The 26,213-nt window shown below is 35.2% G+C and overlaps 2 protein-coding genes across 2 annotated transcripts in view; one reads left to right on the top strand and one right to left on the bottom strand.

Moving 5' to 3' along the window:
- The window catches only part of LOC137241500 (serine-rich adhesin for platelets), a 759,406-nt gene that overhangs the window by 302,569 nt on the left and 430,624 nt on the right, over nucleotides 1-26,213 (bottom strand). The window lies entirely within an intron of this gene.
- The window catches only part of LOC137239647 (uncharacterized), a 244,279-nt gene continuing 220,844 nt past the window's right edge, over nucleotides 2,779-26,213 (top strand). The window contains exons 1-2 of the mRNA XM_067765190.1: nucleotides 2,779-3,017; nucleotides 15,002-15,216. Coding sequence (XP_067621291.1) covers nucleotides 15,150-15,216 — 67 coding nt within the window. The 5' untranslated portion in view covers nucleotides 2,779-3,017; nucleotides 15,002-15,149. The remainder of the gene's footprint in view (nucleotides 3,018-15,001; nucleotides 15,217-26,213) is intronic.

The raw sequence follows: 26,213 nt of genomic DNA, 5'->3' as shown, positions 1-26,213 counted from the left end.
CACGTACTTATCTGAACTCACTTTATTTTGGTATTAAAAATGGGCGAAATCCGACTATGACCACGCCCACTTTTTCGATATCGAAAATTACGAAAAATGAAAAAAATGCCATAATTCTATACCAAATACGAAAAAAGGGATGGAACATGGTGATTGGATTGGTTTTTTGACGCAAAATATAGCTTCAGAAAAAACTTTGTAAAATGGGTGTGACACCATATTAAGTAGAAGAAAATGAAAAAGTTCTGCAGGGCGAAATCAAAAGTCCTTGGAATCATGGTAGGAATACTGTTCATGGTATTACATATACAAATAAATTAGCGATACCCGACAAATGTTCTGGGACACCCTGGCCCACATTTTGGTCGATATCTCGAAAACGCCTTCACACATACAACTGAGGGCCACTTCCTTTTAAAACCCTCATAAACATCCTTTAATTTGATACGTATATCGTGCAAACACAATATAGAGTCACCCCTGGTCCACCTTTATGGCGATATCTCGAAAAGGCGTCCACCTATAGAACTAAGTTCCACTCCCAATTTTAGAAACATTTTAAAAAGCTTTCTTCAATCAATGTACTTCGACTCCTCTCTTCTAGGTTAGATAAATTTGAAGTGAGTACCTCACAATAGACTGAATGAGAACATAGTGTTAATAGAAGTTTGTTTACGAGCAGACTGAAAAGTCCTATCAAAGAGGAACCTAGAACCTATTCAGCTCCGTCCTCCTAGCAAATACTAGACGCTTTCTAGGAGGTATGCCATTTGCTGCTTCTAGATTTAATGGCTGCATCATACCTCATATCTGAAGTCTAAGCCTGGAAATTGCAGGTCACGAGCACAAAAATTGTTCGATCGTTTCCTATTCCAACACGCACTTTCTACATCTGCTATCACGGAATAGGCTTTACTTAAAAGCATATAACGCCAAAAGGCAGTATCTAGTCAGAATACCCATAAAACGTCTACTGCACTTTCTTTTTAAATATAAGAGTAACTTTGTTAGTCTTGGGTTGTAAGATCTACACTTGATCTTTGACAGCCCTGCGCTTGGGGTTTGGGTCCACCTTCTTCCCGCCAGGTCGTTCATGTGCACCTCTTGGCTCTCTTAATCTCGCCCACTCCGAGTTAGAAGTATACAAAGCATGCTTCGAGGGATGCAGACTTTTTAGTTAGTTTATACGATTTTTTATACTCATCTATTCATATATGCCCTGGGACCCAATACAGATATATGCTTCTCCCTATCCCGATTCTTTCCAGATATTGCTTAAATCTTTATACACTTTTAGGAAGCCAATGCGTTCCAAGATACAATCACTATCCATCATGTAGAAAATCTAATGAAACTAAAGAAATTATCAATATTAGAGAAAAATTGCAAAGTTTCCATACAGCAATGGTTACTAGGACATATATATGAATTTCAATGCTTCATCAGCTAGCTTCTTGGGAACTGAGTATTGAACTCGAAATGTCCAACATTCATACTTTATACTAGTGTAAATGCAGATGCCTTTAACCACTCAGCCATATGAATGCCCCGCTGCTCGCTATACAATTGGTCTCTAAGTGTTGCTTTTATGTTGCTATTCCTTTATTCACCATTTAGGTATATACTAATTCTATGTGCTTTTTAATCCTTATTGTGTGGAAAAATTATAGGTGCGCTCCCGAGAAGCTAGCTGATGAAGAAGTGAAATTCAGAAACATGTCCTAGTAACCATCGCCGTTTGTAAACATTGTAATTTCTCTCTAATATCAATACCAAAAACAATTTAATTTTAAAACTTGAACTAATTTTTCAATTCTCTCACTCGTCTCTCTTCAATTCCTCACAATTTTACTTTAAAAAGCGCGCAAACGAACACGAAAATAATGTGACGAATATTAGCAATACTAAGCGATACTATCATCTTTAAGCCAACATTAAGCAGTGATTTGTATGTACATCAATAAATCAATCATTATGTCTATACATATGTCCATACAGGCAGCGGAGAGCAACGCACAAACACATGCATATATCTGCGGTACTTCCAAAAGTAGGCAATAATTTGTGCAAGTATCACTCACATATACACGCGCACATGATAAGCTGCAAACGTAGTTATAGCTGGTAATTTTATAGCTGATAACTAACTAGTAAATTCTAGAAATAGAAGGGCCTAGAAATATGGAACGAGGAAATCGAAGAGTATAAAAGAGCGCAATGTGAGCAATCAGGAATGAGTTTGATTTAAGCACGCTATCTGTCGAGAAGTAGTAGTATTCTGAAGTACTTGAATAAAGGCCATTTTGCATTATTTAATAGTGGAGTTATTTATTCAACAGTTTAGTGATTCGAACGTTAGCAGTAGATTTGGAATAAGCGGAGTGACACTAAATTCGTTACAATATAAAACTGCAAAACTTGACAACAGATTTATCCGGCTTCTCCTCCGTTACAGCTGGCCTATAATACAACAACAAAGCATATTGCGCACCTTCTACTTTTCACATAAATATATTAATTAGTTTTATTAGAGCAAAAGTGAACTAAAAATTACTATTTTAATTTTTTGTCTTCTTTTTTATATACACATCATTGATGCTAAAATAATGTGGCTGAAAAATATACAAATAAACTTTAATATTAAATTTCACTTGCTCTGCTTGTTTAGCATCATTCTGCGCTCTAGTTTTTTTCTTTATTTTCACCTTTTGTTTTTGTAAATAAGTTGCAGCAATGAATGGTTGTGACTTTTGCTTTAAACTAGCACAATTAGTTCAGTTTTCTGTTTCGTTGTGAAAATATGCATTGAATTTAAATAATTTTTGTGTTGAGATTTGTATGAAAATGAAGTAGCTTTATTTAATCTTTGGTATCGAAAAAAAAAATTTAATATACGTTAAATAAAATATGAAAAATATGTTAAGTGCAATTATGAAATTTCAAAAAGTTAAAAAATTGTAATGCAATTGAAGATGAGTTTGCAAATAAATAAGGATTATGGTGTTGAAAATTGAATAGTAAGTGGAAATGAAATGAAAGGGCGAAAACAAGAAAATTGAATAAAAATTATAAAATTTTTTTTTAATACGCATAAGAAAAGAAATCACATTTGAAGTGTACATAAATACATGTACGTATTTGTAATAAAATTTCAAAAATGTACCAGATGCTGCGATAGTTTTTTTAAATCTAATATATTGCAGACACTCAAAAACCCCATCATCATCATCATTGATTGGCGCTTAACCGCTTAAGCGATTTTGGGAGTTTCGTAGCAAGTCACCCTGTTTCACGATAACTGACGCCAATTGGGAGCACCAAGGGGGGTCAAGTCTTTCTCCAACCGCATCTCCCAACTCAGTGCAGGTCTCTCCCTTCCTATGCTTCCAAACTGCTGTGTAGAGTGAAGTACTTTCTTGGCCTGGGTAGACTGGAATACTTTCTTCGTCCATGCGCATAACATGTTCTAGTCAGCGAAACCTTTGGGTTTTTAATCGCTGCACAATCGTCATATCTACGTAAGTCTCATACTAGTAGTAATAGATTGATGACTACGTCCTTCAATACTCGCCGTGAGCCTCACGGAAAGGACCGTAAATCTTTCGTAGAACTTTTCACTCGATAACTCCAAGAGCCTTCTCATTTTCTTTCGGCACCGTCCATAATTCCTATCCATACATCAGGACGAGTATGATGAGCGACTTGTAGAGCATGATCTTTGTTCGTCGAGAGAGGACTTCAATTTTTAATTGCCTACTCAGTCTAAAGTGGCACTTGTTGAGATGAGCAATTCTTAGTTTTATTTCTAAGCTGACATTTTTTTTGCTGTTAATGTAGGTTTCTCAAATAAAAGAAATCTTTCACAGTCTCAAAATTAATAATCTAATATTACCGAATGCGTTTTAATGAGCTGTATTTGTTGTACAAAGGATCAGCGCATGTTATAAAAACCTCAATCAATCGTAATTTTTTGAAAGAGACAAAGTGAGGACTACGAAGTGAGTATACCAATGGGCACGGGCCTACTACGCTTATCTCTGTGGGCTAAAGGGCTAAGGGGATCAAGTGGACAAAAAATCGTTCACGAGGCAATCGGGCTGGTACAAGTAAGAGATAGTATCGAAGCGTACCAGATTCATATCTGCGTAAGTCGCACAAACATATCTATAACACCTCCAAAGCCTTCAGGAAGTATTTAAATAGTTAAAAAAAAACAACAAAAACTGCATTTTATGTTCAATGTTAAAAATTTCTCGATCTTAACAAAAATGGATCTGGAATTTTAAAGGCAGCCTTCTACGCAAATAAGTGGTTCCTTCTATCTACCAGGAATATTTAGAAACATGATGACCACGCTCAGAGACTGGACACAACAGTTTCATGCACCGAACTTAAGTGTGCTGGGGTTTTAGAAGTGGGGAAATTTAAACCACTGTCGTTAACGTCTGCATCTTTAATGGGATTGGTTCCAGCAAACAGGCTGCAATCCCAAGTATGCGCTATATATGAGGCATTGAAATTATCACTGGTAATGAATAGTTTGGTGATAGTATGGCCTTCTTCTCGCAGAAACAGGCGAGAGTTATGGGGTCAGCAACGATATAGTTCATCATCGAAGATAAGACTTCAGCAAGGCATGCGTGCTACTCAATTCGTTTAGCGTGGTCGAAGTAAATAGAAAGCTAATGGTCCATAAGGTTTTTTTCCAGTATGGCTCAAAAAAAAATTTACAAAAATTATAATTTGAATACTAATAGAACACGAATACTTTTCTTTAATATTTCGTACGTTAGTGAGAGTAATAACGGGTTGGTGCGTATAAATCATCGCATTTTTATTCATAAGTCATAGCTAAGAGGTAACTACAAATCTGCTCAATACTTCAGTCGTCACCCACATTCTCATCTCTCCACCTCCGTTACTGGTACTCGCCACGAGGGGACGATCTCACTACCACTGCTAGTCGCCCCGTTACACTACTAACGCAACCCGATATCAGCTGCTGCTCAGCCTTTGCATGCCCGATATTTCCCGCTGCTTTTAAAGACTTTAAACTGATTTATTTTATTCAACCAATTCCACGATCGTCCGCCCAACTATTTTGAACCACCGGTCACCGCACCGACTACTCCAACTATCGTCTACTAACAAGCCAAGCCGTCTCGCTCACGTAAGAAAGCTGCTCTACTGACCTCAAGTAAAAAGCTAGGCTGATTACAAAAAAAAAAATTAAAACTTTCAAAATGCATGTAAGTAGGTTGAGATGCGGTTGGAAGAAATTTTCAGGACTCCAATCTTATATCGAGTATCGCCTGATCTCTGTATGCTTCCTTGGGGGTTAAAGTGTGGGTGATCTCCCAAATCGCGCGAAAATCATCTTATAATAATTGAGTTCCTTCGATATTGACTCGACATGATATCGAAACGGCTGCCATGGTGTTGTGGTAGTGTGTTGTCCTAGCCACCAAATTACTCCCTACGCAAAGGAGGGGCCAACTAACCTCAAACTACATTAGACAATTTTTCTAAAGTGTGGTCGCACTTCGGCAGTGGTTTGGTAAGCCCTACGAGTGTTTTTCTACCATGAAAAGTTTCTCAACAAGTTAAGCTGCGTTCTTCGAATATGAGGGTACTCCAATTTTATGAAAAATTACAAAAAAAAAAAAAACATGTTTCAAATTGAAAGAGAAGCTGGGCCTCAGAAGCTCCCGGTTATAAATTATTATTATTTATGTTGAATTTTTGCCTAAATAAGCCGTAGTCCCAGTAGATTTACTGTCAAGTGAAATGGCCGATATGTAAGACATTAGAATTGGCCGACCATCTGTAGATGCCAAGAAAAGCGGAAGGTCATAAGCTTTAGTTAGATGGCAAGAAAGATGGGAAGAGTTGAGGGCGCTGGAGCTTCATGTTAGTTCGGAATATGTTAGAGTGGTACGAGTGGAAGCACGGCAAACTAAACTACCACCTCACGCAAATATTAAGTGGGCATGGCGTTTTCAAGGAATATCTACATAAGCGTAGAATAGAGGAGGATCCTTTCTGTCCACATAGTACCACCGAATTGAAAAACGTAGAAAACTAAATGTTTAATTGCCATCGTTTTCATAGCGAAAGACTCTCTGTACACAGACATTTTGGAGAGAAGCCTTCCATTAAGAATTTAGTTCATCTAATGTGCAGAGTCATTATTGGACTGCTGCAAAGTAAAATGGTGTTTCTAGTGATAACGCAACTTATGCGTGCCGAAAGAGAGCGCAAAGAAATGAGAATGAGCAGCAGCGGCGACCAAATCATCTAAAGTAGCAACTAAAGTTTGCATACCTCAGAGTACGAGGGGTAAAAAAACTTGTTGCTGTGGTAGTCGCGTTGGTACCAGAGGGAGTTTGTAACTGAGGGCATGGGAATCATAACCCACAAAGGACTGCCTATAGCCATAATACTTACTTAAAACTTTTAGCAACAAAAACATCATTCGCAGAAATTGAAAAAAATATAACTCAAATAAATGTAAATTAAAATATTTGCATTGCTCAATGAAAAAAGTTTTCGACGCTACCATTATCAATGTTATTAAAATATTTTATAAACTTTTCTCTAATACATTTGATAACGAATAAATTTACCTCTAATTCAATAAGGACATGAAATGCATCTTACTTTCAAACAAGCTGAACCCCATTGAGCTACTTTCGCTTTATATTGCTAACAAGCATGCAAGCCAACTTCGTTCATCACAATTTGAAAAGTTTTCAATTCCAAATAAGTTTGTTAGAAAAAAAAAAAACAAAAAAATTAACCAAAAACTTGCGCACCTTTGCTTGCCACATTCATACTATATATCAACGCGTGCACCAATTTCCCCAATGTAGTATTAGCAAAATAAGATATCCTTAGAACTTTGTTTTCGAAAACTGTAACGCATATGAAACTGCAATGTGCACACATTTGTGTGTGGTGATCCGATAAGTTTGTGAGTTCAAGCAAATATGCAGAAAGTCAAACTTTCACTTACAGGCATTAATCTAAGCGCACAGGAATGTCGCCTGCTTACCTCACTTAGCAAAAACTCCTTCTCTGAATTCGCCCTACATACATACATATAAACTTAGTTTCTGATATTTTGAATCACTTTCAGTTATTCTCTCAACATTTTCCGTTTCCTGTTACTTGGCTTATCTGGCTTGAAATAGATGTAGGTTTATATGTATATATATATAATTTGCATACTTTTTTCCAAATCGCTCTGTTGCAATGCCATCATTGTGCCACAAAGTGTTGCATATTTGTCTAACTGCTTTCCAACTGCATCCGTTTGAAATTTCAAGTATTTGTACATCCTTTGCAGCATTTGCAGATTTGTTGACACACTGGCAGACAACGACTTTGACGGTGCCAACGACTTTGATGACGACAACTAAAACAGTGCAACAGGCGCATGCAACGCAGTTCACTTATATTCATGCAACAAAAGTTTGCTATGGCATAGTTAGTGCTCTGTGCAAAACAATAAGCAGCATTTTTGTTGTATTGCGCATTTGTGTTACTTTAGCTCAATGGATAAGTTGATCCTGGTGCGTCATCTATCAGCTAAATAAACTTTTGCTTCGATGTTATTCGTCCTAATGGAGTTTACCCGAAAAGTTAACACTTTGTTTTGCATTGCAAGAGTGTTCTTGCATAGCAGCAGTGTTGTTGGCAATGTGGTAAATCGTAAGATTTAACAAGCAAGTTATTGTGGCTAGCAAAAGCGTTTACTTCTTACTAGCAAATGCGCATACTAGTACAGAAACTAGTGGAAACTAGTACAGAACTATCGCAACTATAGATGGTACTAGTAATGTTCCCCCGCAATACTAATCAACTGACTCTTTTAACATTATGATGTCCTACGAAATGGCTTTTACCCTCCATGCAGACGTTTTGAACGCATTTTTAACTGGTTCAGTCGTAGTTGCTTCTGGAACGGTCGCTGCCTTTGAGTATTTAATTTCAATTCATATAGCTCAGACTTAAGCGCTTGGTACAAGTGTGACTGCCAACTGTCCCGCCCTGCATCCGAATAGCACCAGTTCGGCAGTAGTCTAAGTGCGAAACTGTAGCTTTTCTTGACTTTCGCTCATTTACGCTGCAGAGTGGTTACAATCTGATTCGCTCTGCATCTGATTAGCATCAGATTGGAGGTAGTCAACAAACTTGCAGTGCGAAACTGTGGCTTTGCGTGAGATAGTCACCAGTTTCTCTGCAGGGCATTCCAATATATACACGTGGTAACAAGAATATAGCGATGGACAAATTTCCACTGATTTTTATTATTTGGATTTTATTTTTTTTAAACTTCTGAAAATGATTCCTTTTCAATGATTCAATGTTCCAACGATTTGTTTGAATTTTTAAAATGCGTTGCAATAACAGTTATTTAAAATTTTAAAAAATAAACTGAAGGTTAATAACTGGTTTTTGAAAGTTTCATAATCAAAAACAAAAAAAAAAAAAAAATAAACAACAAAAAAAAGGTTTTAAAAACTTAATAAAATTTATTTTAACTTGTTTCTTTTTTAAATTGTTGCAATGAAATTTTTCAAAGTTCTTGTAATCTGTTTTATATTTACATTAATGTGTTTAAAAAAATGAAAAACAAAAAAATCGTAAATTTCTGAAGACTTCCTAGCCGCAAAATATTAATTAATTTTTTTAGAAGGCCCTTGTAAAATAAATAAATTAATCATGAAGTTTGTTTTTGATTAAAACATTTTGAAAAAATCAAAATGCCTAAAACATTAAAAAAAAAACTATATTTTTTGTTCTTGAAGATTTTTTCAAAACAAAAAAATTTTTTTGATTTAGAAATTTGTAAAAAAGGCTAATGTTTCCTTTTTGTAGCACTGAATTTTACAAAGCTAATACCTAAATATGGTACGAAAATTCAGTGATAAAAAAAATAAGATTTCAGAAATTTTTCGATACATTTTTTTAATATGTTAATAAAAATAGTTTTGTTTTATTTTCAAATTTTAAGAATTTAAGTTTTTATTTAAAAAGCCAAAAAAAAAACAACTAAATTTCTTCCAAAAATTGTTTATAAGAAGCTGTTAAATGTTCTTGAAATCTTTTTCATATAAAAATTATTGCGTTTAAAAATTAAAAGAAAAAAAATCGAGAATTTTTTAAAACTTGTTGGTTGAGAATTTGAAAAAAAAATTTTTTCATTGAAAAATAAATAAAAACCTCTGATTGACATGTTTCTAAATAAATTAAACAGTTTTAATTTTTCAAAAAAAAAAAAAAATATTTTAATCACGAATTCAAAAAAAAAAATGTTTTTTAGTAAAAAAACTTTTCCAAAAATTATAAAAATACATTTTATTAAATTTTTTTGTTTTTAAATTTTTTTTTGAAATTATGTTGATTAAGAAATTAAAAATATATTCAAAATTAAAAAAAATTTAAATTTTGCAAAAAAAAAAAATACAATTTTAAAAAGAAGTTTTAAAAAAATAGCGAATAATTTGAAAATTGTTTTTGAAGCACTGAAATTTCACAAAACTACTACAAAAATATATTGTGAAAGTTCCATAAGATTTCAGGATTTCTTTATAAAAAATGGTTTAGTGGTATTTAGTTGGCCAAACTCTTTTTAAAATGTTTGCTGTAGAGGGAAAAAGTAAAAACTTTTTGGTTTTTCTTTATTAATCTATCGGCCGAAGCAGCTCCTACCCAGCAAACAAAAAATGGTTTAATTTTATCAAATTTCAGGAATGTAAAAATTTTCTATCAAAAATATATGTATTCTAGCACTGCAATTTACAAAATCAATTAAAAAATTTTATGTAAATTAAGTCGTACGAAAATTAAGATTTTACGTAGATTTTTAAAGTGGATTTTAAGAAATTAAATAGAGCAAATTTTGGAAATATAAAATATTTCCTTAAATTTTTTTTAATTTAAAATTTTTTTTTAGAAAATGAATGCTACTTATTGTTTTTTGTTGCAACTATGATTACTAATAAAAAGTTTGGTTAGACATTTTTGTGGAAATTCGTCGAAAAAATTTGATAAACTTTGTTTTATATTCCGAAATAAATTTATTAAAGTTATTCAAAGTCTAAAAAAAAAATTTATATAAGTTCTTGAAATTTTTGTTGAGGTCGTAAATACACTTTATTATGTTCTGAAATTTTATTATTATATTGTTCATTGTCAAAAAATTACAATTTCGCTTTTCAACAAATATATTTATAAAAATAAAAGGTCAAATATTTAACAAAAAATAAAATGGAATAATAATAGTTACTACAATATATTATTTCCATTTAAAAACTTAAAAGTAAAAAAAAATATTGAAAAATTTCTTAAAATTAGTTTTTTATAGTTCTGACTTTTTAACTATTTCTTCAGCAAAAACTTTTGAAAATATCAAAACAAAACAAATAAACATTCCTAGAGCATATTTGAAAAATTAATATGGCGGCCACAGTGGTGTGATAGTAGCGTGCTCCGCCTACCACACCGTATGGCCTGCCATGAAAAGCTCTCAGTGAAAACTCATCTGCCTTGCAGATGCCGTTCGGAGTCGGCATGAAACATGTAGGTCCCGTCCGGCCAATTTGTAGGGAAAATCAAGAGGAGCATGACGCAAATTGGAAGAGAAGCTCGGCCTTAGACCTTTTCGGAGGTTATCGCGCCTTAAATTTATTTTTTTATTTAATATAGAAAAAAAATAAGTAAATAAATTTAATTAGGAAATTTGCCGCAAATATTTTAAGTATTTCGTTTTCTAAATTTCTTAAATACGACATTTTGTTGCAACAACCTACTGAAATTACAAAAATAATTGCATTAACTTAGTACTTTTTGTAATTTTTTTTTATTTTTAAAATATATTTCTGAAAATTTTGCTTTAACTCAGTACTTTTTTTTAAAATGTTTATATTTTTAAAATATATTTCTGAAAATTTTTTGCCACTAGAAATGGTTTTAATGTAGTTTTATTTAATAAATTTAAAAAAAAAAGTTAGAAACTAATTAATCTTGCATTGGAAGAAATAATTTTTTATCAATTTAAGGAATTTTTTTTTTATAATTTTTTAAAATTGATATTTCCGGTTTTATTTATTTATGAAATCTAAACTCGCGATTACAGTCAAGCTCTTTAATACCTTCACTGTACCAATAGGAAACAATTTTTTTTTTGCTTACCCTAATCTATATGTATATATGTATTGTCCTATTTATTTATTTATATATATACATTTATCTAAAGCACCTACATAATAGCATGACCACAAAACTTTACAACATTTGTTGCGCTTTCCTTCCTCAATTTGTACTTTGTTTTTGTTTTTAAAGTGCAATAAGAAAATTTGCAAATGCGCCTGAAATTATGCAATGTGCAGAAGTTATGTGAACTTTTCCTTTTGTTTTTTGCAATGTATACACACACTTTTACTATATAAGCTATATACGCTTAACCGATTGCACAATTGATTCTATATTTTTTCAAAATCAAGTCACTTTCTGCATTTGCTGGAAAAAGGAATAATATTCGTACAAGCATACTTTCAGGCTGTTAAGTATTGCATTCTGCGGCAACAGCTGCTCCACATACGAGCAAATGACTTTCTTAACTTTGAAATTGTGGGTAGTAAATGGCTATAGCTTACTGAATAGTTTCAAATTCTTTTGTGTATATGCAAAGTTACTTATAAGAATACGCGTTGGTATTTGTATGTGAAAATTCGGTACAGAGGGGAGATATTATTACAGCCTAACTCGCTTTGCTTAAAAAATGAAATTTTGAAAAAGAACAAAGATGCGTCTTACAGGCCAGTTAAAAAAAATTTAGTTAAAGAAATTTATAACAGTTTCGTTGTACTCCAAGTATTATTTAGGGGATATGCATATACTTGAAACTTGTAAGCAATAAAAAACTATTTTTCAATATTTTTTGTGTCTTTTGAAAAGTTTTGGAAGTGTGAAATTTTAATACTTATTTTGATAAACTTTCAATAAATAATTTTGAGTACGTACACGCAGCAGCAGGCAGAAAAATTGGAGTGGAAATTTTGTGATTGAAACTATGAAACGTATTCGAAAAAACTCGAAATTTTCAATTTTTTATTTGGATGTCTCTGAATTTTTTTGAGTATGTAGTTTTTGGGCATTTTCGATACTTTTGGAAAAATTGTTTATGAATTTGATAACTGAAACAAAGCAATCCTATCTCAAACATGTTTACGAAAAAAATTCTAAATAAAAAAAATGTTTACGAAAATTTCGAACATTTTATTTTGATTTCTCTGGATTTGTTTGAATTTACAGTTTTGTAGCACAATCACTTCTAGTCAAACAAGTTATAGGTCTATCAAAATTCACATTGATTTTTAAATATTTTTTTTTTTTTGAAGTATGTTTTAGATGGAAAGGTTCACACTTCGCGTGGAGAAAACTCAAAAACACCCCTCGGAAAAAAATTATGAAAAAACAGTGCAAATTGTAAACGACCTTTAACTTTTACCTTATTATAATAAAGTTCATTGGGCTACAAAACTGTATACATGAAAAATTTATGAGAGGCTAGGTTGAAATGTCTGCCCAAGAGCACACCGAAGGTACATCTAACCCAGTGATATCAATCCCGTTGTGTTACCACGAATATGCATCATTACCTTTCCTCTTTGAACAATTGAGCTTGACGGTGGATGTGCTCTTTTAGTATTAGCACATTGCAAGGGGGAATATCTAAACGTTCTTGGTCAGGAAGAATCTTCCTGGTCGTGTACAAGGTTCTCTTGGGCTATCTCTTTAAGAGATGGACGATAAATCAATGTTAGTACAGAATTGAACGATTATGATCCAAATGATTTGAAAGCAGCCTAGGTGTCGCTGAAAATAAAGATTTCTTTGTAGATATTGTGTGTCTTTATCACAACTTCGGCTTCCATGATGGCTGGAATACACTACAGCGATCGAGTAATTTAAGGAGAGTAAGAGGTCTAGTTACTTTGATTCAACTCCACCTCAATCTCTACCGTTTAGCTTAAAAACGTCGGTGTATATGAAGATGCTGCCCTCAACAGCCGGATTGGTACGACTCCGCCCGTGCATTCCTACTGATCATGTTTACCATAAAGTGGACTTCCGCAACTATTGTTGTCGCATAGTGATCCGTGCTAGGAGGAAACAACTGTATTTGTTTAGTATGTTAGTGTGTATTAATCAAGGCAAGGCTGACGATGCCGCTTTCGATAACCAGGTAGATCCAATGGTAGGATGGCAAGAATGTTTGAAGAGCTTCGCTAGGGGTTGTTTTAAAATGTGGCAATCTTACTAGAAGATCTGTGGAGTTTACCCAACAAGTTTTGGTTCAACGCATTGCTCAATATTGGCCACAATACGACTATCCTGTACAACAGAATGGGTGTTTAAATGCACTTGAATATGTTGGGGTAGGGCCCAGGCCCTACTTTTACTCAATGGCTCTTTAACACGTATAAAATGGAATGAATGCTTTCTCTTGGCGCTGAGGTTTGCCCCTAGGGACATAGCGTATTATATCAACCTTCCTCTGAGAAGAAAGTACTTTCCTTCCCTTGAGTAGTGGATAAATCAGTCCCAAAAATGACCATTTACAGCCAGATTCGTGGGAGCATTGTCAACGCCATCTGGACTTACATTGTTGCATGCTTCTTCAAAGCCTAGCAAGGCTACAAGAAAGTAACCCTCTTCGAACAAGAATGTTTTAATAGAAGAGACTCGCCTGTGTAGCGTAGTCTCTGTTGATTTACCTTAGGTGTATGCGTATTGATAGCCTGATATGAGGTTGCTATCAATGGCGGTATTGAAGGGTTTGCTAATTAATCTCTCTAGGGTCTTTAATACAAAGGAAGAAAGTATGACAAGCCTTAAGACATTTGGCTAATAACGAGAGGCTTTGCCTACCTAGAAAAATATAATCGTGACACTCCGCCTTGCATATGAATTGTATTTTAGAGCCAGGCAAGCAGCATAATTGTGCTTTAGCGGGTTAACTAATATCTCCGGAGAGTAAAGAGGTGGAGCAGTGATAATTCCGTCTGGTGCAGCAAGTTTAAAACTTTTAATTGCCCACCTTATACTTTCTTTAGTGATGGTAACATTTATAGCCTCGTTTGTCCAGCAGCAGCTCTTTGTTTTCCCCTTCTGTGCAGGTTCCGGAATCCTTGGATCTTCGAAGAGAGCTGTTGTTTTTGTTTTATCGATAAAAACAATACCCAAAGTTTTTGGGGAGTGTTATCGATGTTGATGGTGCTTTGCCGGATTTAGATGCGGTACGTTCCTGTATCAAAGCACCATTAAGCTACTAACCCGACCATCCCGGGAACGATTAATATGCCCGCATTAAACCTTCTAGGCCATATCACCCCACACCCCGTAGTTTATTTAGGAACTTGGGGTCGCCAGAGCCTCGTTTGTTAAAGAAACAGTATTCGCCACGGGTAGGTGTGGTTAAAAATTGGGTTGAAGAAGCTATAAATTGCACTGGCCACCCTCTAAAAGGATTGCACTACACAACTCCTTGAATCAATTTGGTATTTTAGTCGCCTCATATAACAGACGTACCTACTGCGGGTATATTCTAAACCCCCTAGGCCGCTGGGGTTAGCGCATATCTGTTTGCGTTTAAATAAGCACCCAATTATGAGTACTCCGAATAAAATCCCCGAAATTTCCGTAAAATTTTCTCGAATTTAAAAAATTTTTCAAAAACGTTTTTGAAATTGGTTTGCGGGAAATTAGATAGAAATCATTAGATAAAAATTTAAAGAAGTTTGTGCTTAAAATATCGAAAATAAAAAAATTTACAAAATATAATAAGAACCCTCTCTGCTACTGTTCTGTCTGTTTCTGTTTATACTCAATGTATATATTCTGAACACTCTCTCATACACTCACACACACTCATGCATATAATGGAAGACTAATTAATCATACAAAAATACATATTTCCTTATTATTTTAGCGCCACAAAATTAACTAATAGACAGCTTACACAACAACAACAACAGCGTCTGAGTAGCTAACAAGCAAGGCAGGAAGTTTAACGCATAAAAGCCAACTGCAGTCAGTGTAAACTGAAATTTATTTATTTTCGTTTGATTCAACTTTAAATGGGTGGTGGTGTTGTTTTTCTAATTGTCGTGCCAACGGCGAATTTTGAACGCGAACTCATTTATGGTAAGATAAACTTTCAACTTATTTTGGGTTCCATTTTAATTTTATTTTGTTGAACATTTCGCGGAAATTACATAAACTTTCATGACACATACAACTAAATATAAATGTTGAAGCACATACGAATATTTTGCACACATGTCGCTTCATACGCACGCACACACATATGGATGTATGTTACACTAATACTTACATATGTGTGTTGTATGAACGCGGATGCGCTTGTATATAATTTACGCTTATGGTTGAGCTTTCACAAAATTTTATTTATTTTTCTTGATTTTGGTATTATCCTTCAACAACCGCACGCATATGATTCGCATTGGAGTGGCAGTAAATTATATATTTTATTTTATATTGCATACTTTCAGGGTTAGTTTAAACAAAAGACGCTAAAAATTAAAAAAATATATGTATGTGAAAATTAGGAAAAAGGAAAATAGAATGGAATAGAGTTTCCCGATAGTCATTTTAAACTAAACGCAGCTAAATTATTAAAAACAATTTTGCGGTTCAAATAAAAGATTAATTCTAATTAAACGACATTAAAACAAAAACATATTTTTTAATTTTTAAATTGCAAAAAAAAAAAAATTTGGTTACTGCAACAAAAAAAAAAAATGTATTTGATAACTTAAAAAAAAATATTTTATTAAATTATTACGAAATAAAAGTCTGTTTAAGAATTAAAATAATTTTATTGCAAAAAGTTTTTTTAGCAAAAAATTATACAGTAAATATTTTTGGAATTTATTTGAGCGAATCGGGTGCTATTGTTATCTGCATAATTTTATTTTTTAACAATTAATACGAAAATTGTTCACAAATTTTTTTTGCTCTACTTACAATAAGTCAATTTGTTATAGAAAAAGTTAAAAAATAAGAAAAACAATTAAAAACAAGTAAGGACGGAACGGTCTTCATACCTTTCATGAATGGGGCTGAACGATATATTATCTCGTTCGTAATCTCCAAATAATCGGATGTATAAGATAAGAAATATATAGTGAACAGATGTACATACCTAAACGATTAAACGAAATAAAAAATGACATGTGCACGTTTTTGTAAGCGTCATTATTTTTGTATACACACATCTATATTTTAACATAACATATTACATATAAATACTATGTATATGTGTGTGTATATGCATTTGCTAAAATATTATATTGTTATAGTTACACTGAAAGAAAAAGACTGGTAAAATCAACCGAAATACGGGTCAATTCAACCGAAATTTCTGTCAATTTTTATCCATCGCAACAAGATGTTGAATCAGCTGCGCACAAATTGTTGATTCGTAATTGACCGTTTTGGTAGTCAAATGAACAAAAAAGTTGTTGCGACAGCTTTGTACGAAAGTACCTATATTACGGCATTTGCAAGGCAGATGAGTTTTCACTGAGATCTTTTCATGGCAGAAATACACTCGCAGTGCTTGCGGAACAGTGCCGAGGGGCGACCCCGCTTAGGAAAATTGTCTTCTAATTGAAAAACCGTATTCTAAAATTTTTATGTTGCTTTGCCCGGGGTGTGAACCCAGGGTCTTCGGTGTGGTAGGCGGAGCATGCTACCATCACACCACCCCGGCCGCCATATACATACGTAAATATGTGCATACATGTATTACACAGCATACATAAGTACAAAGTACAGAGCGCAGAGAGCGTAAAATTCTCTTTGAAATTTGCTCATGTTTTGACTGTTCATCGCTGTTGAAATGACCAGTGAGATCAGTTGAGTTAACAAAAAAATCAGTTGATTTGATTAGGAACCTGTCAATTTTACAGAATTTTGTAAACTTAAGAGCGACAATTTCTCTTCTGTTGAAATGACTAAACTAATTTGTTCGCTTGACAAAGAACTCGGTCGAATTAACCGTAATTCGATCAATTTCACCGAATCTCCGTTAAGCCAAGAACAACAGAACCGATTTGTTGATATTACTAGCACCATTTCTTTTAGTGTATATATATGCACATCCTAGCTAATATTCATCATATCAACCGTTTACTGCAATAAAGAATTTAGTTTTTGCTCTCATTTTCCGATGGCTAGTACATAGGGTAAAAATTGTATGATGTATATGTATGTGTTTATGTGAGAGTTAATTAGTTGCATAATAAAAGTGTCGCCGTTAAATAGGCTAAACAATTTCAAAATTCTGCGAGTCGCTTGAATATTTAGTACTTAGTGAACAAACAAATTTGCAGTTATAAAATTTGAAGGTTAAAAAAAAAAAAAAAAAAATGTAAGGCGCGATAACCTCCGAAGAGATCTAAGGCCGAGCTTCTCTTCCAATTTGCGTCGTGCTCCTCTTGATTTTTCCCTACAAATTGGCCGGACGGGACCTACATGTTTTATGTCGACTCCGAACGGCATCTGCAAGGCAGATGAGTTTTCACTGAGAGCTTTTCATGGCAGAAATACAATCGGAGCGCTTGCCAGACACTGCCGAGGGGCGACCCCGCTTAGAAAAATTTTCTTCTAATTGAAAAATCTTATTTCTAAAATTTTGATGTTGCTTTGCCCGGGAGTTGAACCCAGGGCATACGGTGTGATAGGCGGAGCACGCTACCATCACACCACGGTGGCCACACACCACGGTTACTCAAATTAAAAGTGAAATGTAGAAGATTTATGAAAATTGTGCTACGGATGACATTAAATAAATTAAACTCTTTTTAATGAACGCCATAAATATTTGTTTGCGATTTTCCGAACGAATTTTTATGTACGTAGGAAACAGGCAAAATTTTTTAGAATAATAAACCGGTTTTTGGTGTAAGCACCCTTAGGTAAGGCTAAGTTAGATTGAGTGGTAGCCACCCGTTACGGTGATGCTTACTGCAACAACATGAAAGTCCGTTGTGATACCATATAAGTTAACGGTGACGTCAGCTTTGTTTACTTAGAGAACTGTTGCGTGGCAACCATTTAGTTTTGAATAAGATAGATATCGACCATGGATAAGTACTTCGGAGATCTAATTGGGTCGAGAACGAAATACATTTGCTTAGTTCTAGCAAAATCAGAACACTAAAGCATAAAGTGTCACAATGATTCCAGCAAGAGCGGTTTTCTGGTATGTTGAGACATACCGCATGTACTCTCATTGGACAGTGATCCCAATCACTATTGATACATTAGACAATTTCAGATCCCTTGCTCTCCATTTGCGGGCAAAAAGATTTCGCTGCCCTGCAAGAGGTACTATCTGTCTCTGCTACGACAACAACAACAAAAACAACAACAACAGGTAGTATATGCTCAGCGTTTGCTTACCTCACTTTCCAATATGAGAAGACCACAAATTACCAGGGGTGCTCCGTATTACCTACACCCAGCTAAATTCATTTCAGTTGTACCCATACGCACTTTGAGGTACTCGTATACCTCGTGACCCATCTGATATTAATAGTAAATCAGTTTGATGCAACTGCAAACGAGGTCAGGCATTCCAATACCAACATCGGAAGCACCTAAGTTGAACTTGTTGCTTTAATAGCCGCTTGGTTGTTATCGCAGTAAATGTTCAAATCTCTAGCCGTAGTGGCACTCAAGAGCGTCACATCCACCGTATCCTTAAAACGACAACTTCCGCTTGGGAAACGCTGCACGGTTCAAGCAACGTAAATTTGCGGCTTACACTGAGTATCTGACAGAAAGCTTCAACCTTTCCGTACTACAACTGCCCTGTATAAATTCCTTTACCGACCCCTCTACGTTCCTGTACTATCACAATCAAGAGTAGAGGATATAGACAACCCCCTGTGGCGTGCCTTTGCAATCCTTTATATCACTTTGCAGCGTACAAAATTCTGGTGTACAAAATTTCTAAACGAATGTCGACCCTTAAGTCAACTAGGCCAATGGCCTAAGGCAGGACATTGTTGAATGCTTCTTCCATGTCAAGAAAGGCATCCAGGGTAAGTTCCGTATGTTCCAGGCAAACCTCTTTTTGGTTTACAATCGAGTTTAGAGCCGTAACGTTGTAACCCCCGAGCAATCTTGTCCGATATATCAAGCTTAGCAAGCCCCCCCCCCCCCTCGTGGCTGATTGGTCTGAAGGCCTTAAGTGATATGTGAGGACTCTTACCATCCTTTGCAGTAAAAGTAACATTGACCTTATTATAACATTTTGCAATTTTTAGGCAATTAGTGTAAATGACCAACCAGCGGCAAAATTTTCCACGAAAATTACGAACTATGCTAGTTTTCAACTCAAACATGCAACTTGCTATTTTACCATGGAGATTAGAAAAGTGCTATTCTTCCATGAGATCGGCCATTTTAGTGAGCTGTTCTTTATGTGCAACATCTTTCTGGTGTGGCGACGCGTTATTTCGGTGCAATTTCGCAAGATTTTGGGAACTATCCAGGGATCCTTCCATGGTAATTTGAGGGTCAGTTTGGTACGATATCGGTGACTACCTCGGGGTTCATCGGGAGTCATTAGGGGGTAATTTCAGAATGATTTTGGGCCTCCCTTGGGGTCCTCCAGGGATTGTTCTGGGGACCTTTCGGTTGATTAAGCGGACTCTCTTGGGCTTCTTCCGTGGTCATTTTGGCGTTATTGCGTGCTGATTTTGGGAACTCTCACGGGGTATTCGTGTGATCATTAAGCGATGTTTTCGGCGACTCTCCCGCAGCTTCCTGTCATCATTTGCGTGCCATTTTTGGATGATTTGGGGGACTCTCTCGTGATCAATTTCACTATACGAATTAGGTTGTCGCGATTTGAAATCAATTCTTAAATTTTTGTTTTTAATGAAAATAAATGATAACTTGATATTTATTTTCAGATTAAGTTTGGCGAGATTACTCTCTCTATATACTTTTGCCACAATTTCAACGACTTTTAGATTAAGCTCTAGCGAAATGCAGCATCAGCTGTTTGCAAATTTTATTTTCATTTTCATGCAAAAACATATTCTCCGAATTGTTATCAAGGGTACTCATCTACCATCGATTATATCAAGCGAAATCCCTAAATACGCTCAAGAAGGAGAAAAAAACTACAACAACTAACAAACTCATTTGCACGCACTTTCGTACTAAAATTAATGTGAAAAGTTGCTTAAGTGTTAATGCAACATCCGGTTTAATACATCGCCAATGTTGAGAAGAAATAATAAAAGTTACAACAACAACAACAAAAAACAATAATTTAACTTTTACAGTCAAGCGTTTGTATTTGATACTCATACTCGTGTGCTCATACTTCAACTCACTTGAACTCGCGTTGATTTGACAATTTATGCATTTACTATTACTCTCTCTCATATTTCAGGTTTATAGGTGTGTGTTTATGTTTATGTATATGTAAGTGTTTCGCCTTTTCTGAAGCATTTTTCAACTTAGGGGCGTGCATCTATTGCTATTGTTTTGTGGGTGTGGCAGCTAACATTGCTGGTAGTACTACAACAACAAGTCTGCTAACTTTTCGTTATCTGTCATGTTTTATTTATATATTATTTGTACTTGTATAAAGAGATATGTTTGTGTGTGTTGCTGGAAATGGATATGCGAGCCAATTTTGTATGCTAGTCGTGCTTACATTGAGCATTAGTTGTAGATTTAAGTGTATTTGTTTGCAAGTGCACAGTGACACTTACATACATTTAAATACGCGTTTTCCGTCGCCATACTTAAGAAGGTAGAAGATAAGACTTACGCGATTGAATTTCAAGGTTCAATACACACTCTGACTATCAGAGAAACATTTGATAAGCTTATTCTTAGCGAGGTCGCAAAATCGCAGACAACTCATGAATAACTTTCGCTAACCCAGAACAATGTCATAAGATTTCGGCAGGAACCACTTTTTAGTCTACGTTAAAAGCTACAACATCCCAAATTATATGGGAAGTTTGGCCTGCAGCAATGCTCATATGTTGAGTGCCTCTTCATATATGTGTGTTTATGTATTAGTAAAACTTGTATATGCAGCAAGCTCAAGTGCTTAGAAACTATAAGTACAACTGTGAATGACTTGCGATTAGCTAGTTTTTGTTGTAAATAAAAAGTTGCTTATACGAAGTGCAAACAAAAAACTGTGAGCATGGATAATAGAAAATGCTACTTGAAATGAAAAATAAGACGACAGGATAATATTAATATACCTTACGGTAAGGGTCAAATATAAACATAAGGGAGGGAGAAAACGCGTGAAGTGATGTTTTAAAGACATTGTAGGAGTTGCTTGGTTTTTTAACTTGAATGCATTTGTGTATATCTTCTGAATCTTAGTATATGAAATAATACAACTTTAATCACATAATCGTGGGTTATATCAACGTAGGTATTCAATCAATATAACAAACTGTTCAGGATTGCCTTTCAAGCATATAACGAAACTTGCTAGTATTACATGTGAGCTAGATATGTAGTTTTTGTTACAAGCGAGACTGTGCACACAGTTTCAATTTTTCATTTCAAAAATTGTTCCTGATTTGTTAGACAACCAAACGAGAAACCCCAATTAGGTACCAGGACTTATGTTACAAAATAACTCCATTCTATTGGCAAATACTAGAAGTTTGCAAGGGCCTAGTTTAATTACTGTCTCGAGATCTAGCATATCTATTACCCCTAGTAGCCGGAGACTTGACCTCGCGCGCGCAGGACACAAACACAACACGTGCTGAATTTTTTTCTTCCTGCAACCTACACTTTCTAGATCTGCTGCTACTGACGATGCCTTAGGATGTGAAGCCAGTAAGCAGTTTCTAGTTAGCATATCCATCATGAGCCTTAACTCCTTCTATCATGAGCAACTTTTATGAGTCTAACAGCGTAAGGTTTGTATTTGATCTTAGCCATTTTTCAGCACTGCACTTTTCTGCTTGATGGTTCATAAGTAACTCCTGTCTCTTTTTAATTTCTTCCAAACCGATTGGTACTTTTACCATTGTTAGTTGATGACCAGTCTTTACAGAAATATTGATAAAAAAAAAAAGTGCGAGACATACGCCTTCTGACCTTTTTCGCTAGCCTGCGCTTCTTATCTCTGCATATCAATAGTGCTTATATTGCTCACTGACCACTTCAGTCGGGAAGACTGTATCTTAAAGATTTAATAATATTTACTATCGTAGCGCTCTTTGATCTTCTTAGCTTAATGCCGATTTCAAAAAGTCGTTCTCTTTAAAGTCAACCGGTTACTCCTCGAACCCCTTTATATTTCGAATTATACTCACTTCGGTGGCGGCCACCGTGGTGTGATGGTAGCGTGCTCCGCCTACCACACCGTATCACCTGGGTTAACACCCCGGGCAAAGCAACATCAAAATTTTAGAAATAAGGTTTTTCAATTAGAAGAAAATTTGTCTAAACGGGGTCGCCCCTCGGCAGTGTTTGGCAAGCGCTCCGGGTGTATTTCTGCCATGAAAAGCTCTCAGTGAAAACTCATCTGCCTTGCAGATGCCGTTCGGATTCGGCATAAAACATGTAGGTGCTGTCCGGCCAATTTGTAGGGAAAATCAAGAGGAGCACGACACAAATTGGAAGAGAAAATCGGACTTAGATCTCTTCGGAGGTTATCGCGCCTTACATTTATTTATTTTTTTATACTTCTTCTTTACCGCTGAACTTTGATTTTTATAACACTGCTAATTCTGTCAATAGCTGCCGTACCCTACGCGTTCAAGAAACCAATATCCGAAATCGTATGGTGGTTTGCAGAGCTAGTTGTGAGTGCCAGTTTCGAAGCGATGAAAGCATCGCTTGCAGATCCCCTTTCACTACAGTCATCTGACTAGCATTTAGCATTTGAGGGGACTGGTTCCAATCAGTGATGCCCATTCGTCCATTCGGTTCGATACATAGTTACCAATGTAATGAGGCAAATAGTGTGTCGCATTCGATTTAAAAGTTTGAGATTATTTGGCTAGTCTGATAGCCTTAAAAGGGACAAATTACTCAAATATTTGGAAGGAGCATTGTTTAGATATCAACTTTAGCTTAGTCGAATTCTAATCTGACTCTCTCATAAAAAAAATTATTTTAAAGATGTAGTGTAAGGAGAATACTCAAAACCCATGACGTTTTCTTTCTGTGGAAAATGTTATCCTCATACTGTACTCTTAAATTCTAACTTTTAAACTAGATCATTTAGCGTTCTGTAAAAAACCTGCCTTTGTAGGTCATGATACCCATATTCTTATGGAAAGTTGGCAAATAGATTGTCAACGGAACGTAAAAATCAACAAAAGAGCTGTGAAGAACAAAAAAGGCGATATTATTTCCAGAAAGTAAAACGCCCCTAGAGAAAAAAGGTGCATGTACCATAACTTTGGAATCTCATTTCCTGCAAAGTATCCTCAATCAACCTGAACTCCCCAAATACCGATTGACAAATGCAAGTTTATGTATAAATCTATTTCTGGACAAGAATATCAATAGACAATTTTACGATTCCTTATGTCAGCCAGTTCAGAAGCGAATGCTCATAAAAACATACTCACTTCCATAGCTGAAAATGTAATAAAGTATTTTCTATGTACAAACGTTTATCAATAGTTTACTGACAATGTTCTTGTAACTGTCGATGACAATCATGATTATTTTAGTTATTGATGGTTTGTAAGCAATATATGGGTCACTTGTATTGTTAAAGCTATAAGTATCTACTAAAATATGTAAACACATACATACACAGTGGTATGAGCATTTATATGAGCTTGCAGTAGATATTTTTGATGCAATTTCTGTCAAAGATGACTACTTAAACACAAATACCTAATGCAAATACAAAATTATATATGGTTATCACTACTACAAATTCTATATGTTCATACATATGTATGTGTTGTATGTACGTCTGTATGTCAAAGTCTTCATTGTGCATATATACGGGCTAGCCATGTCATCACCGTGCAGAATATTTAGAAAACATGAGCTTTTAGCAATTCGCCTTGTAGAATTTGGATTAGATTGCTTGTCCTTTGGGATTTTATGCTACGAAATACAAAACAAACAATAAGCATTACATGAACTCTGTGTTTGTTTGTTAAGATCATTGGATGACAGCTCAATTGCTCGAATCTTAGAACATATGAAAATACCCAGCTGAAAATTTAGTCGTACTCTATAAAAGATAGAGGAGGATGAGGTATTCGCTGCAGTTTAAGAAATATATTCAGGTTCTCAAAACGTAAATTTGTTGGTACATTTTTGGAACTGATTATAATATCTTAATATATAAAAATCACGTGTCACTATGTTTGTTCCCGATTAACTTCTAAACTACTGAACCAATTTTGAATTTGTTTTGCACCCCGTGTGTAGTTCGATTTAGCTTGAAATACAGGATATGTTGTATCTCAGTTTATAGTCACAATATAATTTTATTGCACATTTTTTTGTTTATACGTAATAATAAAATGTTACGTATACGCACCGGCACTCACATTTTCAGGTGGTGCGGATATACTTCCGTGTAATGCGTTAGTGTTTAATTAAAAAACGTGCTTATCAATAAAAATATTATAGCGAATGATATCAAGTGTAGCTATTGGCCAAAACATGGGCCAGTGAATGCCTAGACAGTGTTTATAGAATATGGATAACAAATGAAAGCTGTTGATGAGTGCTTTAGTACAGAGTAATATATTATCCAGAGATGGACTGGGACTGGGATTAGGACTAGGACTGGGACTGAGACTCGGTGTGGGACTAAGACTGAGACTCGGAGTGGGACTGGGACTGGAATAAAATACATACCACCCTCTGGGACAGGCAATAAGGGATGAGAAGAAATTGAGAGAAGAGAAAAGAGATAAGGAAAAGGAGATTGAGAAAGAGATAGAATGAGATGAAGATGGAGACAGATGAAGCGAAAAAGACGGATGGAAGAGTGAATAAAAGGACTAGGAAAAAGTGAAGAGGGGGAAGGCCAGAGTCAGACGGAAAAAGCTTATTCAAATATATGCAGATAACCCAAATTTAGGGCAGAACAACGTCTGCCGGGTCTTCTAGTATTAGATATATTATGCCTAATACTTTATTATGCCATATTATATGAGACAAGTGGAATCCGTTGATTATAAAAACTCAGATCTGAACAAAAACCCGCTGCATCCGTATAATAAAACTATTAATTGTTCAGTAAATTCTGCGCCACCTTTTACGCGTATTGCTGGGAACAGTCTACCCTGTATAGAGTTCTTTGAATAATGGTTGGTTTAGCGCTCCAAGGCAGGGTAATGTTTCAGTTTGTAAAAAAAGGAACAGAAGCAGATTCAAAGTATTTGAAGCACTGCTACAACAAAAACAACTACAACAACAACAGGTCTTTGAATTTTATGTAAAAGAAGAAGAGGGTTGCAATGACAGCTGAAAATTGTGAAAAAAGACGAAAAGTGAATGTGAGCAGTGGGGGGTGAAAGCGTGTTATAAGGTGTTTCTTGTAGAAGAACGTCTGCAGGCTCTTCATAACGGTAGTAAAAATAACTCGATACCCTAACACTCTGGCTACCTCATTAAATCAAGTTATTCATCCATTTCTTGAGAAATGCACCGCATACTTTTAGGCAGAAAAATGCATATTTCTTCAAAATATACATAATCAGCCTTAAGGCGAAAAATGATTTGACTACTTCATTGAATTTTATTATTTCAATATTTTAATCCACTTTGCTAATTGTTTTTCGTTGAAAAAAGCGAGTTTTTGTGACGCAGTTCTCTTAGCCGTAAATTTTCTTCTTCTTGTATTAGTACTTTGCTCCATCCACTACGTGCGATCATTAACATCGTATAAGTGGTAGCCTAGCAAGCTTAAAGTTGCGGAATGTTTGGACTAGAGAGACATGCGTGGTAGAAGCGGTGGTTCCACATTGCGATGGAAATCGATTCTGCGCATGACCAAGTTGATTTTGGTTATGTCTTAACCTATATAAGTATCCAGAGCGAAGTTGTGCTAGAGTCTGCTCTCCTCTACTGGGAGTTACGGGTATTGAACAATGAGGATGGTGTTTGCCAGGTATTTATCGGCC

The sequence above is a fragment of the Eurosta solidaginis genome, chromosome 2, assembly GCF_040869045.1.
Source record: "Eurosta solidaginis isolate ZX-2024a chromosome 2, ASM4086904v1, whole genome shotgun sequence".
NCBI lineage: Eukaryota > Metazoa > Arthropoda > Insecta > Diptera > Tephritidae > Eurosta > Eurosta solidaginis.
This window is presented reverse-complemented; position numbering and strand designations above follow the sequence as displayed.